Below are 18,201 nucleotides of genomic sequence, written 5' to 3' on the forward strand. Positions count from 1 at the left end.
GTGATTTCATTTAGCTTCTGATCTTGTTTCCAAATTCAAAAATTTCCTATGCTATTTAGATGACCCTAAAAGTAGACAACCCTCAAAGTATATTAATAGTGTCAGGTCAAATATTTGGAGGTAGGAGTGTATGTGTGTTTGTGTGTGTGCGCGTGTGCATTTAACCACTCCAAGAGTATTACTGACTCGGGGCTTTTGCATGTACTGTTCTATCTTCTTGTAACATTCTTCCTTCAGGTCTTCACATAGATGTATCCTTTTTAACCACTCAGGTCTGCTGTCACCCCACGAGCTTTTCCTGACTGCCTGTCACCTGGTAGCTCCCTGTCACATTTCCCATTTTTTCACAGCTTTTCGCAGCTTTTGAAATAATTTATTTCTCTTCTGCCTTTTCCCAAGTGGAGTATAAGCTCCTCAAGGGCAGGGTCTTACCTGACTTGTTCACTGCCTAGAAGAACGCTTGGCACCAGCAGGTGCACAATCCCTATTTGCTGACGGACATTCTTTTTGTTTTTGTTTTTTTCTACCTCTTTAATTAATTTGGCATTAAGCTAAAAGAACATTATTATAATATTTAGGTTATTATAATGTTTAGTATTCTTTCTAAATACTAAATTCTAGAAACTCCTACATATTATCTTGCAATTTCATTTATTTGTATTTGTAGTTTATGTTCTGGACTGGTAGCTTCTATTCTGGGAACACCAGCAGATGTCATCAAAAGCAGAATAATGAATCAACCACGAGATAAACAAGGAAGGTAGGTAAAAAGTCTTCAGTATTCATGTGCTTGAATGTTTGTAATAGCATTGTTCTTTGAAGATGCCTTTCTGCATTTTTTGATAGAAATGTATTTGTGTGTTTTTTGAGAAAATTGAGAGCATCGTTTTTATGCAATTACTGCTTTTCGATGAAAGTGACATGCATTTGGGGAGTTAAGCTAATTAACAATCATTTAGACACAAGGTTTTTGTTATGGCTTAATTGTTTTTAAAGACTTTTTGAAAGCATACTCTGCTGAGAATTTACAGAGCATTTTCTTCAGAAGCTTATGACTTGAGTAGGTAACATGGAGAATTTGATTTGATATTAAATAGTATGTTCTCTCTGGAAGAGATCAGATAGAGTGAATTCTAAATATAAGACCAAGGGTGGCATGAATCAGAAGAGTTAACCTTGAAAATTTCTTTAAGATGAAAAGAAGTTATCTGTAGCTGTAGAACCACAAATTTTTGTTTCTAAACTAGCAGAAAATACTTAATTTTTAATAAGATTCCTTAGACAATATTATTTTATGTATACATATTTTTAACACAGAAAATAATTAACAAAAGGATCTTATTTCCTTTGTAGGGGACTTTTATATAAATCATCAACTGACTGCTTGATTCAGGCTGTTCAAGGTGAAGGATTCATGAGTCTATATAAAGGCTTTTTACCATCTTGGCTGAGAATGGTAAAGTTAGGTTTACTTCCTTTGTGTGTTGTTGTTTTTTTTTTTTTGTACTTAAATTACTTTTAATCTATAAGCATTTTCCCTTTTCTCTTCTGGCTTGAAGCATGGCCCTGCCCCTCAAATCAAGGTCCTTTCTTATTTTTTAAATCTTCTTTTATTTCCTTTCACCTCTCCTCAGTTATCTTGCCTTCTGTGGTAGAGTAAGGTAAAATAAGTTACATCCGTTAATGAACAGGTTGATAGTCTTGTTACAAAGCTAGTGAATAGATTTTTGGTAATGTAAAATTTTTAGTATTCCATATAGTTATATTTTAATACAGTATTTTGGGACACATATACAGATTTTACACTAGAGACTGCTCCTACGAAAGAAACTTACTATTTCAAAAAAATTTGTTACTTTGATGGCAAATGTTACATTACCCATTAATATTTATTACCACAAAACTCTGCTTAATAAGAAAGCATTATGTCATTTTTATTTGATTGAGATGTTATTTTTCATTGCAGTGAACTAAGATATAGAATTAGATTTGTTTAAGCAATATAGCAAATATAATAAAAACAAAGTGCTGACACTTTTTGTAAGTTAAAACGTTTGAAAGCATGGGTGAGTTATAGGTTTAGAAATGCAAGCAATCAAAAATTAACACAATATAATACAATTATATATAATGTAATATTATATATATATATTTAATTGAGTACCTATATCATGCAAAGCCCTGTACTGAGGTCTCAGCTTTCAATAAGAAACTATAAGTGATGAATGTTATGGGAAGAGTACATAGTGCTATCGAAATATATAGCAAATAAGTACAGCCTAGGCTGGCAATTAAGAAAACCTCCCTGGAGAATGGACTTCTGAATTTAGATTTGCAAAATGGGTGGGACTTAGCCAGGTAAAGAGGGCAGGGAGAAACATTCTCTATAGAGGGACAGTTGGAGTGGACAGAAGGCAGGACGAGTTCAAGGAAACCAGGCAGGCCAAGGCACAGAGACCTCAGAGAGAGAGGCAAAGGGGGAGACCAGAGAAATGCAGACACCACACTGGGAAGGGTCATATGAGCCAGAAGGGTAATGGGTACCGGTTTGAAGAAATAAGCATTTTTAGAAAATTTGTTCTGCCTGTCGTGTGGATTGGGAAAAGGCTAAGAGTAGTGACATATTAGAGATAATGGTGGCTTGGACAAGCGTATGACAGTGGGGACAGAAGATGGATTAAAAACATGTTTAGGAGGTGGAAAGGGAACAGAAACATGACTGATTGGATGGGGATGGGAGAATGGTTGGAGGAGACAAGGAAAAGTCAGACTTCATCCCCAAGATTCCTGCTCTGAGCAACTGATAATGATGATATAATTTCCTAAAATGAGGATCATTGCAGGGAAGAAGATTTTGGGGTAAAATAAGGTCAGTTTAAGACATGTGAAATTTTGGATACCCATAGGACATCCGAGCAGAGATGTGTAGATGACAAACTAAGTATATTGGTCTAGGTCTCAGAAGAGAATACACGGGTAGAGATTTAGATTTGAGTATTTTCTACATATAGATGGTAATTGAAATGTTGGTAATAAATAATATCAAAGGAATAGTAGGTCTTTCTTTATTAATATGAAATTCATAGTCAAAGCCCTTGGCAATACCTGAGTTTAAGTATACCAGAGTTTATTTTTTGGTGGTTTTGATTATACCTTGAAATTATATCAAAACTGTGGCTCTTTCTTACTGGAAAGGTAAATTTTGATTTGGTCTGCATACACTAGGTGCTGTTATACGTACTGATAACACTGAGGAATAACATAGTCTTTGCACTAGAAGAGCTTACAATGAGATTAGAAGTTAAACATCTAAGTAGTTAAAATTACAGAAATAATAAAAATTACTAAATAAATACTACTGAGTCACTTGGTATATGGCCAACACTGTTAATCATTTTTATGGCTTAACTCATTGAATTCTCCCAACAATCTGTGCAGTAGGTTACTAACATATCCCTCTTTTATAGAGGAAACAAAAGCATCAAGAGTCTAAATAGCTCGGCTACGTGAGTGGTTCAGAGCATCAAACCCAGACGGCCTGACACCAGATAACACAGCCTTATTAAGTGGTATAAACAGTACTCTGTTCATATAACTCACCTGTTCATGCCAATGCTATGAACAGTATTCTGTGGGAACACAGACAGTGGAGTAGAAATGGTTATGACCATATTTGGGAAGTTGCAAGAGGCTTCACAGAGTTGATATTTGATCTGGGCTTTGAAGCATCAATAGGTGTTTGTCAAGAGAAATATAAGAGTGCAACATGAGCATAGGTATCATGTCATATATAGGCCTGTTATGTTTGAAGAACTACAGATAATTCAGTCTGCTTGAAGAACAGGTCCTTATAGGGGAGGTAGTAGAAGATAAGGCTAGAGAATTACTTAAGGACCAAGTTGGGAAGAACTTTGTGGGCCAAGCCTAGTGGTTTAGATGAACGCTATGGAACACCTGCTTAAACCTGGGAGCAACGTGCTAATATTTGTTTGACGGCAAGATTACTTTGGCAGTAGTACAGAAGATACATTGAAAGCTAGGATATAAGAAAGGAAGTTTTGGCAATGGTCTAACCAGTTAGATCATTGTAGAAATTGAGAGAAATAAATTTTAGGCACATTTATGGTTAACTCCACAGGACTTAGTAACTGATTATATGGGGAAGGTGAGGGACAGAAAAAAGCAAATGAGATTTCTGTTTCTAATGCAGGAAACTAGGAGAATGAGTGAGACCACTGCAGAAACACAAAATCAGGGTCAAGAGGGATGAGAGGCAAGGAGAATATGTAAATACAAAGGATGGGCCCACTTTGTTTAATCCTTAGTCTTTATACATATGTCTCAGGAAGTATAAATGACAAAAAGAGTACTTAACATGTACAAAGCTCTACATACATTATTTTTTAAAACCATATAAGAACCTAGCAAAACAAGTAGTGTTATCCTCATTTGTCAGATAAGAAAATCATGGCTCAAAGTATAAGAAGCTTGCCCAACTTCATGTAACTAGTATGTGGCAGAGCTGGGAATTGACTTCAGGTCTGTTCCACTCAAAATCCTATGCTCCTTACTAATACAATATACTGATATGCTCAACATTCTGCAGCTAGCTACAGAAATTTTAAAAGTGAAGAGACATTCCTAGCAGTGGAGGATTATTTGAAGAAAGGCTGGCTAACCACCAGAGATCACCAGGGAGTGACTGCCTTGTTGATTTGCCACAGTGCATGACCCTGAGCACAGAAACCTAACTCATGGGCACGTCCATGTAAATTGGCCTTGAAAATACAGACTTGATGATCAGGCCACAATATTTGGCTCATTCACATTGCACAACACATTTGGCAAGTGATCTAGATGTTCAAGTCCTCTGGCCAATGTGTTTTCTCCTAAATTCAAGCTATATGGGTACTCAAGTAATAATCAGAAGATTACTTAACACAGAATCAGAACAGAAAGAGCTTAAAAACTTAACCCAAGAGAGCTTTTATGTGTTCCACTCCACAGTAGGAGGCATGAAAAGGGACTCTGCTTCTGCTTTTTCTCCAGCCTTATGGCAAAATGTAGACCAAAAGAAACAACATGGGTTCATATACACTTGGATTATTTGCAATGCTCATAGCTGTATTAGTGAGAAAATCAGCAAGCCAGCATAGTGCCCACATGCGCTACTCCTGTACAGACGCCTGGTAAATCCCATTTCTATACCACCCACATTCTTTGGCTATATGATCAGCCACTCTTTAACTCTATTCAAAACCAGCTAAACTCTATCCTGATCCTTTCTACTGGATAGAGGTACTATGATCTTGCTTTGCTTAGTCCCTGATTAGTATTTATTTCATTTGCCTATGGATTTTGTTGCTATAATGTCATTAACATGAAAAAGAAGATTGATTACCACAGCAATTAAGAATGATTGCATAGGGATTCTTAACTAAGACCTCTACCTTCTTCATCCAACTCCAGTTATACTGGCTTACTTCCTTTTTATTGTCACAAGAATACTGTATCATCATAGCTTTATATTCCTTATTTCATCTATGTTATCATACCTTTAACCAAGATATAGTCTCCTAAATCCACTATTTAGTGAATTCCCAGTTTACTAATATAACATGCTCAGTATTTCCAAACAAATATGAGATAAATACTGCTTTACAGACAAAACCAAATACATTTTATTTTCTAGTTGCTTAAGCTTATTTCTCTACTGCAGAATGATAGAGTTCCTCTCTGTTCAATTTTTATTAGAACTGAACAGGACAGGTATTATTAGATCCAAGGAACTCTTTCTCTGTTCCAGTGTTTACCCTGTGATTTCCCTCTATGTCTTTGCTGTTTACACCTTTAGCATTTATGTCTTCTTCTCACCCTTATTCTTTTATAATTCCTTTAGATGTAGTTATACCTTCATTCAAGTTAAAGACAAGCCCTTCTGAGCTGGAAGTGCTTTTCTCTATTTAATTGAATTTTTATATAAATGTTGTGAGACATGAGGTGTTAGTCTTATGACTTAAATCTCCAAGGATAATCTCACCTTCCACACTTTCAAGTTCTTAAGTGACTTAATGTCATGCTCTATATACAAACTATATATAGGGAAGCCTGCCTAGAATTCAGGCATCTTGAATCTCAGCCCTTTAGCCAGTAACGGTTCGGTAACAGGAATTCTGAGAATGGAAAACAGAAGCCTGTGGTCTAGCTCTACAACATGCTAATAGGCATTTGACTGCTAAGCCTCGTCTCATCTGAAAAACAGGGATATTAATATCATTCCTTCCTATTGTAAGATCTTGTTTAGAGAAGTCTGTGATAAATCAGACATAAAAATGTTTTATAAAGTCCTTTACAAAGGTGAAATACCAAAATATTTGTTTTCAGCCTAAGTGGATGCAAAGTGACTTTGTCATTCAAAGATATGTATGCATATATGTAGAATATTTATAATTGCTTTGAAATATGCACTAACTTCTTTGGTTAATCTTTCAGACCCCTTGGTCAATGGTGTTCTGGCTTACTTATGAAAAAATCAGAGAGATGAGTGGAGTCAGTCCATTTTAAACCCCTAAAGATGCAGCCCTTAAAGATACAGTGTTCAGTATTATTGAAATATGGGCATCTGCAACACATACCCCCTATTATTTCTACCTCTTTAGGAAGACACCTATTCCACAGAGACTGATTTATAGGGGGCAGCACTTTATTTTTTCTGGAAACCCAAGTTCTCTTTGACTCCTCTTTTTGTCCAAAAGTGATCTGGTCGGATCTCACAAGGCCATCCAATGAGACCCAGCACCACATTTTCTAAAGAAGAATCGAAGCCTGACCACTTTCACCTTGGGCAAGAAGGTTTGGCCTTTGAGTTGCTATTCTATGCTGAAGAGTCTGCTTAGAGGAGGAGTACCAGGAGGGAGCCAGCATCTTCAGATCTGAAGTAGACGATAGGAATGTGGAAGAATACATATGTAGTGCTTAAGAAATACATTTAAGCTGTTATGTCAGTATTTATAATTGAAGTTTGATAATTCACTTTTCTGTCATTGTTAAAGTGTACATATTGTAAATTAAAGGGAGGTGAATGGAAATTAATGAATAAACATTTTGAGTTTCCCTAGTGTTGAAGGAAGTTGTACTTTTTCTTGTCAGAAAGATGAAAAAAATAATGAAGTTGAGATGATGTTTGAATTTTAAGAAAAGAGGCTGCTTTCTGTCAGTGCCCTCTCATTAGATCCATGTTAATTGGTTAGCACTCCACTGCACATGCTAATGACTTCCTCGGACAGCCACATACTGAATCTTGATGAAAAAAGTGCATTTGCCTTGTTACATAGTCTGTTACAAGCCAGATATGTTGCTAGCTCTCAAGAATCATAATATATTGAGAACTACAACTTATTTGATTAAAACTTAGCTGTATAGGTCCTTTTAAAAAGCACCTTTTATTAGCCATCAATCTTTCAGTGGTATTTTAAAAGCAAGGCAGACAGATACGAAGTCAGCCAACTCTGACATGCATCCTTTCTTATCTCCCTTACCTGACACTAGGGGCTCTCGAGAGGCAGAGAGAATGCTCACAAATCACACTAAAACTGCCAGTGGCCTGACTCTTACTCAGTTTAGTAAAGCTTCTTGCCTAAAAAGTGATAAGTAAAAATCTGTTTATGGTATATAGTTTTATCTCCAATATTTGAATGAAATCCATGTTCTTATTTTAGAAAGGTGAAAGAGTTCTACAAATTCAGCTACATATTACCAGCTCTCCCAACCTCGGACAGTGGGCATTTCTGGATGGATGGCTGCGATTATGGATAAAGGCTGTAACTGTTAAAATAGAAAAACATGAAAAGCTCAGGTCCAAGAAAGACCTTGGAGCCAGCCAAACAGAATCTGTTCTGATGGACATAGATGATGTTGAACAGAAAAAAGTTTACAAGTGCTTTATGGTTGCACTAATGTATACTCACTGCCATTTTAAGAGGGGGAAGTATACTTTAAAATATATTTGAATGTGATGTACTGATATACAATAGCTTGTTTTTCTAGTTGCAGCGAATGTGAAGTTTAATCTCTTAAAATCTGTAGGTGGTTTTTCATTGAATTTGTCAATATGTTATTGAGTTGTTAAATATATTTAATGTGTGTGTGTGTGTGTGTGTGTGTGTGTGTGTGTGTGTGTGTGTAACTTCTCAAGTGTTCTGCATTGAACCACTTTGGGAAAATTTTGGTTTCTTATGTTTTGTAATTTTTAAAATTAAGACTCGATCAAAATAATTACATCTCAACTGGACTGTGAACGATTGATTTAGCTTTATTCTTTGTGGGGTCGGGGAGTTGGGATCAAAACACTGCTTACGCACTGACATCATTCCTTGGGACCTGGATCAACATGAATAAATGTTTCCGTAATTTTTAACCTGAAATGATTCCTTGGGATTATCTGATTTCACATTCCCATTTCACATGTTAGTAAACTGAGATTCAAAGAAGTAGAGTTGTTCATGCTCATGAGCGACTTAGTAGCAGAGTCAGGATAAAAACACTGTTCTCTTAATTAATATGCTTATTTCAACTGAGAGTTATTATTCAATAATTAGGTACCAAGGACGGGTCTTATGTCATGATCACAACCCAGTCAAGTGCTTGTGAGTCTTCCAAAACAGATTTTTCTTTATGGCATTTTTATGTCTCACACATTTTAAATAAATCTGAATTGCCTCTAGCATACATTTTAGAATAGAGTCACCATGCTTTTGCTTGAACAGTAAGACCTTCCATAATCTAACCAAATCTGGTATACCCAACACTTGTCCAATCACATTCATAATTTTCTGGTGAAATCGTATCTACTGATTATCTTGGAACATTGCTTATTTTTGCCAACTTAGAATCATCTTGTTTTCCAAAATAATCCCCAGTAAATAAAAAGTATTAAAAATTTCAATAATTTTTGTGTCCATACTCACAGACTTGAGAATTCCAAACTCACTTTCTTATTATAGTACTACTCCATGTGGTATTTCTCTATTTCTTTTCAGTTCAGTATTGATAATACTTGACATTTTCTTTTGTTTTGCTTTCACATTTTTTCTCTTCTCAAATGATTTTTTTTCTTATTGCAAATGCATATACTTATTTTTAATTATGTACAGTTTTTATATGTATAAGTGAATTAGTGTGAATTTTATATTTATAGTGAATTGTAGACTAAATTTATATAATATATAAGATATAAATTAATTCACATATAATTTACATCAATTAATTTATATCTATAATTAAAGGGATAACATTTCTTAAGTTTGCTTTTAATAAGGATTAACATGTCTTTTTCAAGTACCCCAAATTCTATTTCATTGTAAGCCACTAGTGGGTAGGTGTACATCTTCTATTTTGATGTAAAGCTCTGCTTTCTTTAGCAACAGGGTGGCTCATGCCTGTAATCCCAGCACTTTGGGAGGCCAAGGCGGGCAGATCACAAAGTCAAGAGATTGAGACCGTGGTGAAACCCCGTATCTACTAAAAAATACAAAAATTAGCTGGGCGTGCCTATAGTTCCAGCTACTCGGGAGGCTGAGGCAGAAGAATTGCTTGAACCTGTGAGGTGGAGGTTGCAGTGAGCCGAGATCGCACCACTGCACTCCAGGCTGGCGCCTGGCAACATAGTGAGACTCTGCCTCAAATAAATAAATAAATAAAATGATTATAACTACATATAACATGAATCAGTTAATTTTATCTTTATGGTTTTAAGAATCTGTGACTATCATGAGTCTACAATTTCACTTTGCTAATAAAGAAAAATTCAGGAAGATATAAATATAAAAGAATTTGTTATTCAGTCATTTTAAATTTTCAAGCACATTTATTTACAGTTGTTATAATTACATGTATTTTTTCTACTAATGAAAAATTCCTTCAGGACTTTCCTGAAAAAAAAAAATGCTTAATTTTAATACTTGATGGTTCAAACAATTTCTTTGGAAAGGCAAATAAATAATTGTTTTCTTTCCAATTAAACTGAGACTCTAAGATGACTATCAAGCAAATACATATTATTATTGAATGCCAGGTTATGTGGAAAACAGACTGCGACTCAGAATCTAAAGATCTTTATCCTATTTTGGGTTCTACTTCTGACAGAAGAGTGTAACTAGGATCAAGTCCCTTCACTTCTCTGAAATCCCATTTTCCTAAAAGCTGAAGTGAGACAGTGTGGTGGCTCACACCTGTAATTGTAATACTTTGGAAGGCCCAGGCTGGCTGACTGCCTGAGCTCAGGAGTTCAAGACCAGCCCCGGCAACATTGTGAAACCCCATCTCTACTAAAATACAAGTTAGCCAGGCATAACAGCAGACACCTGTAGTCCCAGCTACTCGGGAGGCTGAGGCAGGAGAATTGCTCGAACCTGTGAGGTGGAAGTTGCAGTGACCCCAGATTGCGCCACACTGCACTTCAGCCTGGGTGACAGAGGCAGACTCCATCTCCCCCTGCCCCCCTGCAAAAAAAAAGAGGTTATTGAACTCTAGAATCTTAAGTTGTGTATACTTAAAGGGAGCCATCCCTTTAAATTTAGAATTTTTAAACTTTCATTAGGATTTCTTTTTGCCTGGGTTTACTTTCTCATATTTCAAAATAGGGGAAAAAATTGTTCAGACCTTAAAGTATAATATAGACTTCTTATATGTCTGGACTATCTCACCCTGAAATCCATTCTTCACAGGGAAGCACAGTCGTCTTCCATTGGGCAACTTTGGGTATATTCTCACCTTCAATTTCTCCTATATACACACATACTAACAATTAAAACCTCCAATGCTATATCTACGACCCTCTCAATCTGACTCCAGCCCACTTTTCTCACATTTACCTTTCACTGCATACTTGTGCCTTACCTCCTTGGAAATGCATTGCTCTACTTATTTTTCTGGAGATGCTCTATATTTGGCTGCTTTTCTATGCAGTTTATTCTGTTCCCTCCACCTAACTTTCTTTCCACCACCACCACCTATTCATCTTTATTTGTATTCGTTAAATTCTACCTCAATATCTAAAATGATCACCTACTATTTCCTTTCTGAAGCCTTCAGTATACTCACTACCCCTTCTCCCATTGCTTCCCCTACTATATAGATGCACATATCAGAATCCCCTATACAAGATGTATTGCTTGAAACAAAGGACCATGTAATACATCTTTGAATCCCTTATAAACTTCAAATAGGACCCACTCAGAAGGTATTTGCTGAACTGAGAGGAGTTTTGGGGGAGTGGGGAGAAAGACATTTATAAACATAATTAAATCATTTTGTTCTCTTTCTACCTTCAGAATAATTATGTTGGGTCAATAACACTTCTGATTTTATGAAATTCTTTACCATATTAAATGCTTAACTGTGTTTTTAAATGATCATGTGTGTTTAAACATGTCATAATTTTTAAGGATTACTTTCATCAGTTTAATAGCTATTCCATAAAATCTAGAATTGAATAGTTTTAAATAATATATAATTTGATTCACTAATAATTAATAAATATGTGATGTGCTTACACTATTCTTCATTTTAGAGCATGTGTAGAAATTATATTTGGCCTTCATTGATACCATACACCTGCACGTTTTACCCACTCAAGTGTTTTATTATTTCTGAATTTTGAGGAATACATGGTTATTTTTCTCTCCCCATGCTTTACCCTCAAGAAGCTGCTGTGATTGTCAACAGCAGCAGGAGTCACTTGAAAGTTTGATAAAAACAGATGAAGATGCTTAAAGATGTCTGTTTGCCGAAAATATCTGGTAACAAACTGGCATATATGTGAGTAAATACAGTGTGTTATTCTGATTTTAAAAGTAAATGTTTTAAAATGCCTAATTGCTTGTTATCAAGGGTTTTATTTTGTCCTGGTATGGTTTTGAGTTAAGAAGGTAATAACAAATTTAGAGGTTTTTTTTGTTTGTTTGTTTGTTTGTTTTTTAAGATCTTAGTCTTTTCACAGCTGAAACAGAACCTGGTTTAATTTAGAATGTCAGGTTTGAGATACTTATGTTAGCTAAAAGGATATTTATACTTTGTCACCATAAATTTTATTTTATGGGAACTCCTTATCCGTACTTAGTTTTGTATAATATACTAATATACTAGTACTAATACTCTCAGTTATTCTCTGACTAAAACGAATGGGTAATTAATAATTACAGTGATAGACACGTTCACTGGCTGAGCATAGAAGAGAATTTGAATTACTTTAAACATTAGAGAATTAGCGCCTTCTTTTTTGACACCATGGGCTAGTCTGATTTTCATGATACAATTTCTTCTTCACCCTCATCTTTTAACGCATGTCAGTTTCTATTAGCCGTTTCTTTGCTGCAAGGCAAGATCTTTAAATTTTGATTCTTTAAGGTTCTATTCTTAGCCCCCATCTTAATTTCCACTTTCTCACTAAGAAGAACTACACATTTCTGTGACTTCAGCTACTACATTTAGGCTGGCAATTCTCAAACACATAATAGATACTCACTAAATGGTACATATTATCATTATCTGTATTTCTGATCCTTACTCCTTAAAAAAGCTTTAGTTATGTTTTCTCAATTGCCAACTATAAATCTTTATCAGGATGGCCCACAGTCTTTGTGCGCTCAAATTTCTCAATAATGAATTAGTGCTTTTGACGACAATCCCTCCTCCCCTGTCCTTGTAAATCTGCTGTTTCTCCAGGATTCTCCATTGCTCCACATACCAGTATTGTAGCCAAGAAACCTCTGGGTCATCTTTGACTTCTCATTATTTTTCTTTATATAAAATGCTTAAATCCAATTTTAAAAGAGGAAAGTACAGACCAATGTCTCTTATGAACATAGATGCATGCACAACTCCATTAGTATCACTTCACCCCCATTAAAATGGCTATTATTAAAAAAAAAAAAAACAAAACAAAACAGAAAACAACAAGTTTTGGTGAGATTGTGGATAAATTGGAACTCTTAAAATGTAAAATGATGCAGCTGTTGTGAAAAACAGTATGGGAATTCCTCAAAAAATAGAATTACTGTATGACCCAGCAATTCCATTTCCAGGGATACTCAAAAGAATTGGATACAGAGACCCTAAAATATATTTGTACACAACTTTAATAGTAGCATTACTGACACAGCCAAAAGGCAGAAACAACCCAAATGTCCATTCATGGATGAATGGATAAGCCAAATGTGGTACATAAATACAAAAGAATATTACTAATCCTTAAAAAGGAAGGAAATACATGCTACAGCATGGATGAACCTTAAAAACATTATGCTGAGTGAAATAAGCCAAGCAAAAATGAACACATACATGATTCTACTTGAGGTACTAGAATAATGAAATTCATAAAGACAATGTAGAATAGTGATTAACAGGGTCTAGGATGTGGGGAGGGAATGAGGAGTTGTTTAATGCCTACAATTTCAGTCTGAGATGATGAGATAAATCTGCAAATAGATACTGTTAATGGTTGTACAATAATGTGAATATATTTAATGCCACTGAGCTCTACACTAAAAAATGGCTTAAATGGAGAGACTCGATCCAAGATGGCCGATTAGGACCAGCTCAGAATTGCAGCTCCCAGTGAAAGCACAGAGGGTACGCATTTCCAGACAGATTTTTATTGCCCACAGACCAGGAGATTCCCAGGTGAAGGAGCCCCACGAGTCACCAGTGTGGCTGTTTTGGCCGGTGCAACTGTTTTGGCCAGCATGGCTGTTTTGGCCAGTGCCCCAGCGCGGTGGTTCTCCGTACAAAATACATGGGTCTGGGCTCCATTTTAGCTGGTGATTGGAGCTCCTGGGAGACAGAGTTAACCATTCAACTGATTAAAAAGGGGACTGAAACGGGGCCAGACCAGGAGATTCCTGGGCAAAAAAGCGCCACGAGTGGTCGGATCCAAGATGGCCATTTAGGAACAGCTCAGGATTGCAGCTCCCAGTGAAAGCGCAAAGGGTGAGTGGACACCGCATTTTTATTGCCCACAGACTAGGAAATTCCCAGGTGGAGGAGCTCCACGGTCGCCAGTGCGGCTATTTCGGCCAGCGCGGCTATTTCGGCCAGCGCGGCTGTGCCGGCCGGTGCCACTGCTTTGCCCCGCGTGGCTGCCGTGTCGGCGCCCCGGAGCAGCGGTTCTCCGTACAAAATACACCGGTCCGGGTGCCCTTTTGGCTGGTGATTGGAGCCACGGGAAGTCGCCCATTCGCCGGTTCAAAAAGGCGACTGAGCAGAGAACCAGGACAGTAGATTCCAGGGCAAAAAAAAAAAAGCGCCACAAACCTCAGTGTCGCTGTTTAAGCCAGCGCAGTGAGTGGCCGCAGGGGAAAACAAACAGACCCTGGTGCCTCTTCAACAGGCGACTGGAACACAAACTTAAAAAAGGCTCTGAGGCAGGGAGCCAGGCGATCAGGCTCGGCTGGTCCCACCCCCACAAAAGAACAGCAACCAGAAACTCTGGATTGAGACTTTCACAGCAAGCGCAGCTGAACCCAGGACGGTCCAGCTCTGTGGGGGAGGGGCGTCCGCCATTACCGAGGCAGCCCGCCAGGACAGAGTCGGCCAATGCTGAGGCAGCCCGCTGTTGCCAAGGCAACCCGCCATTGCTGAGGCAGCCCACCATTGCCAAGGCAACCCGCCACAGCAGACAGACTCCGCATCAACAGAGGCGGGCCAGCATCGCCAAAGCAGTTCTAACTACACCCATATAAACAGGACTGCAGGGAAGTTCACTCGGCAGTGGGGCAGAGCCCACAGCAGCTCAGCAAAGCCTCTATAGGCCAACAGTGACTAGGCTGCCTCCTTGCTGGGCTGGGCAGGTCTGAAGGGAAAAAAAAAAGAAGGCGGCAGCATAACAGAAACTCATAAATAAAGTCCTAAATCCCTGGGACAGAGCACCTGGGAACAAAAAGCAGTTTATGAGTTCTGCTGCAGCAGACCTAAAAGTACCTGCCCAGCAGCTCTGAATGAACAACAACAGAGCTCACACCTCACCATTTGAGCTCCTATAAAGAAGAGACCGTCTCCTCAAGCAGCTCCCTGACCCCTATATATCCAAAGACACCTCATGAAAGAGAGATCAGATTGACACTAGGCGGGTATCCTTCTGGGACAAAGATAGCAGAAGAAGAAAACTGGTAACAACCCTTACTGTTCAGCAGCTGCTGCAGGTGAACCCTAGGCAGGCAGGGCCTGGAGAGAACCTCAGCAGACCTACAGCAGAGGGGCCAGACTGTCAGAAGGAAAACCAAGAAACAGGAATAACCTCATCGTCAACAAACAGAACGTCAATCTGAAAGATTTGAGACCCAATCTGAAAGCCAACAACCACAAAGTTGACAGGTGGATAAATCCTTAAAGATGGGAAGAAACCAGTGCAAAAAGAATGAAAACACCCGAAACCAGAACACCTCTCCTACAAGGGATCACAACTCCTCACCAGCAAGGGAACAAGGATGGAGGGAGAACAAGTGTGATGAAATGACAGAATCAGACTTCAGAAGGTGGGTAGTAAAAAACTTCTGTGAACTTAAAGAACATGTTCTAACCAAATGCAAAGAAACTAAGAACCTTGAAAAAAGATATGACGAAATGCTAACGAGAATGGACAAAATAGAAAGGAATATAAGTGAATTGATGGAGCTGAAAAATGCAACACGAGAACTTCATGAAGCATGCACAAGTATCAACAGCCGAATTGACCAAGCAGAAGAAAGGATATCAGAGGTAGAAGATCAACTCAATGAAATAAAATGGGAAGGAAAGACTGGAGAAAAAAGGGTAAAAAGGAATGAACAAAGTCTCCAAGAAATGTGGGACTATGTGAAAAGACCTAATCTACGTTTGATAGGCGTACCTGAATGTGACGAAGAGAATGAATCCAAGCTGGAAAATACTCTTCAGGATATTATCCAGGAAAACTTCCCCAACCTTGCAAGGCAGGCAAACATTCAAGTCCAGGAAATACAGAGAACACCACAAAGATATTCGTCAAGAAGAGCAACCCCAAGGCACATAATTGTCAGATTCACCAGGGTCGAAATGAAGGAGAAAATACTAAGGGCAGCCAGAGAGAAAGGTCGGGTTACCCATAAAGGGAAGCCCATCAGACTCACAGCAGATCTCTCAGCAGAAACCCTACAAGCCAGAAGAGAATGGGGGCCAATATTCAACATCCTTAAAGAAAAGAACTTTCAACCCAGAATCTCCTATCCAGCCAAACTAAGCTTCATAAGTGAAGGAAAAATAAAATCCTTTGGGAACATGCAAGTACTCACAGATTTCATCACCACCAGGTCAGCTCTACAAGAGCTCCTGAAAGAGGCTCTACACATATAAAGGAACAACAAGTACCAGCTCAACTAAAGGGCAAAACACCCAGCTAGCACCAAAATGGCAGTATCAAATTCACACATAACAATATTAACCCTAAATGTAAATGGGCTTCATGCCCCAATCAAAAGACACAGACTGGCAAATTGGATAAAAAGCCAAAACCCATCAGTGTGCTGTATCCAGGAAACCCATCTCACATGCAAGGACACACAAAGGCTCAAAATAAAGGGATGGAGGAAGATTTACTAAGCAAATGGAGAGCAAAAAAAAGCAGGAGTTGCAATTCTCATCTCTGATAAATTAGACTTTAAAGCAAAAAAGATCATAAGAGACAAAGAGGGACATTACATAATGGTAAAAGGATCAATGCAACAAGAAGAGCTACCGATCCTAAATATATACGCACCCAATACAGGAGCACCCAGATACATAAGGCAAGTTCTTAATGACTTACAAAGAGACTTAGACTCCCACACAATAATAGTGGGAGACTTTAACACCCCATTGTCAACATTAGACAGATCAACCAGATGGAAAATTAACAAGGATATCCAGGACTTGAACTCAGACCTGGACCAAGCAAACCTGATAGACATTTACAGAACTCTCCACCCCAAATCCACAGAATATACATTCTTCTCAGCACCACATCACACCTACTCTAAAATTGACCACATAATTGGGAGTAAATCACTCCTCAGCAAATGCAAAAGAATAGAAATCATAACAAACAGTCTCTCAGACCACAGTGCAATCAAGTTAGAACTCAGAATTCAAAAACTAACCCAGAACCGCACAGCTTCATGGAAACTGAACAACTTGCTCTTGAATGTTGACTGGATAAACAATGAAATGAAGACAGAAATAAAGATGTCCTTCGAAACCAACGAGAATGAAGACACAACATACCAGAATCTCTGGGACACCTTTAAAGGAGTCTCTAGAGGAAAATATATAGCAATAAGTGCCCACATGAGAAGCAAGGAGAGGTCAAAAATTGACACCCTATTGTCAAAACTGAAAGAGCTAGAGGAACAAGATGAAAAAAACTCAAAGTCTAGCAGAAGACAAGAAATAGCTAAGATCAGAGCAGAACTGAAGGAGATAGAGACACAAAAAACCCTTCAAAAAATCAATAAATCCAAGAGCTGGTTTTTTGAAAAGATCAACAAAATAGACAGACCATTAGCCAGATTAATAAAAAAGAAAAGAGAGAATAACCAAATTGATGCAATAAAAAACGATAAAGGGGATATCACCACAGATTCCACAGAAATTCAAACCATCATCAGAGATTATTACAAACAACTCTATGCACACAAACTAATAAACCTGGAAGAAATGGATAAATTCCTGGACACTTGCCTCCTGCCAAGCCTAAACCAGGAAGAAGCCGAAACCCTGAACAGACCCATAACAAGCTCTGAAGTTGAGGCAGCAATTAAGAGCTTACAACCCAAAAAAAGCCCAGGTCCAGATGGGTTCATAGCTGAATTCTACCAGACATACAAAGAGGAGCTGGTACCATTCCTTCTGAAACTATTCCAAACAATACAAAAAGAGGGAATTCTTCCCAAATCATTTTATGACACCAACATCATCCTGATTCCAAAACCCGGCAGAGACTCAACAAGAAAAGAAAACTTTAGGCCAATATCCATGATGAACATAGATGCAAAAATCTTCAATAAAATACTGACAAGCCGATTGCAACAGCACATCAAAAAGCTTATCCACCATGATCAAGTAGGCTTCAGCCCGGGGATGCAAGGCTGGTTCAACATACGCAAGTCTATAAACGTAATTCACCACATAAACAGAACCAAAGACAAAAACCAC

The 18,201-nt window shown here is 37.9% G+C and overlaps 1 protein-coding gene and 1 long non-coding RNA gene across 4 annotated transcripts in view; one reads left to right on the forward strand and one right to left on the reverse strand.

Moving 5' to 3' along the window:
• Window positions 1-8,297, forward strand: part of SLC25A27 (solute carrier family 25 member 27) — a 24,676-nt gene extending 16,379 nt beyond the window's left edge. Inside the window, exons 7-9 of one of the 3 annotated variants that reach the window (XM_032299606.1) lie at window positions 668-760; window positions 1,354-1,456; window positions 6,493-8,297. In XM_032299606.1, the coding sequence (XP_032155497.1) occupies window positions 668-760; window positions 1,354-1,456; window positions 6,493-6,564 (268 nt within the window). In that variant the 3' untranslated portion in view covers window positions 6,565-8,297. The remainder of the gene's footprint in view (window positions 1-667; window positions 761-1,353; window positions 1,457-6,492) is intronic. The other 2 variants (XM_032299607.1, XM_032299608.1) reach the window with 2 other exon arrangements.
• LOC116565788 overlaps window positions 4,720-18,201 on the reverse strand; it is a 24,912-nt gene continuing 11,430 nt past the window's right edge. Inside the window, exon 4 of the long non-coding RNA XR_004275585.1 lies at window positions 4,720-4,792. This is a non-coding gene — a long non-coding RNA (uncharacterized LOC116565788). The remainder of the gene's footprint in view (window positions 4,793-18,201) is intronic.

Source organism: Sapajus apella, unplaced genomic scaffold, assembly GCF_009761245.1.
Source record: "Sapajus apella isolate SASKATOON/1434 unplaced genomic scaffold, GSC_monkey_1.0 scaffold41, whole genome shotgun sequence".
Lineage (NCBI taxonomy): Eukaryota > Metazoa > Chordata > Mammalia > Primates > Cebidae > Sapajus > Sapajus apella.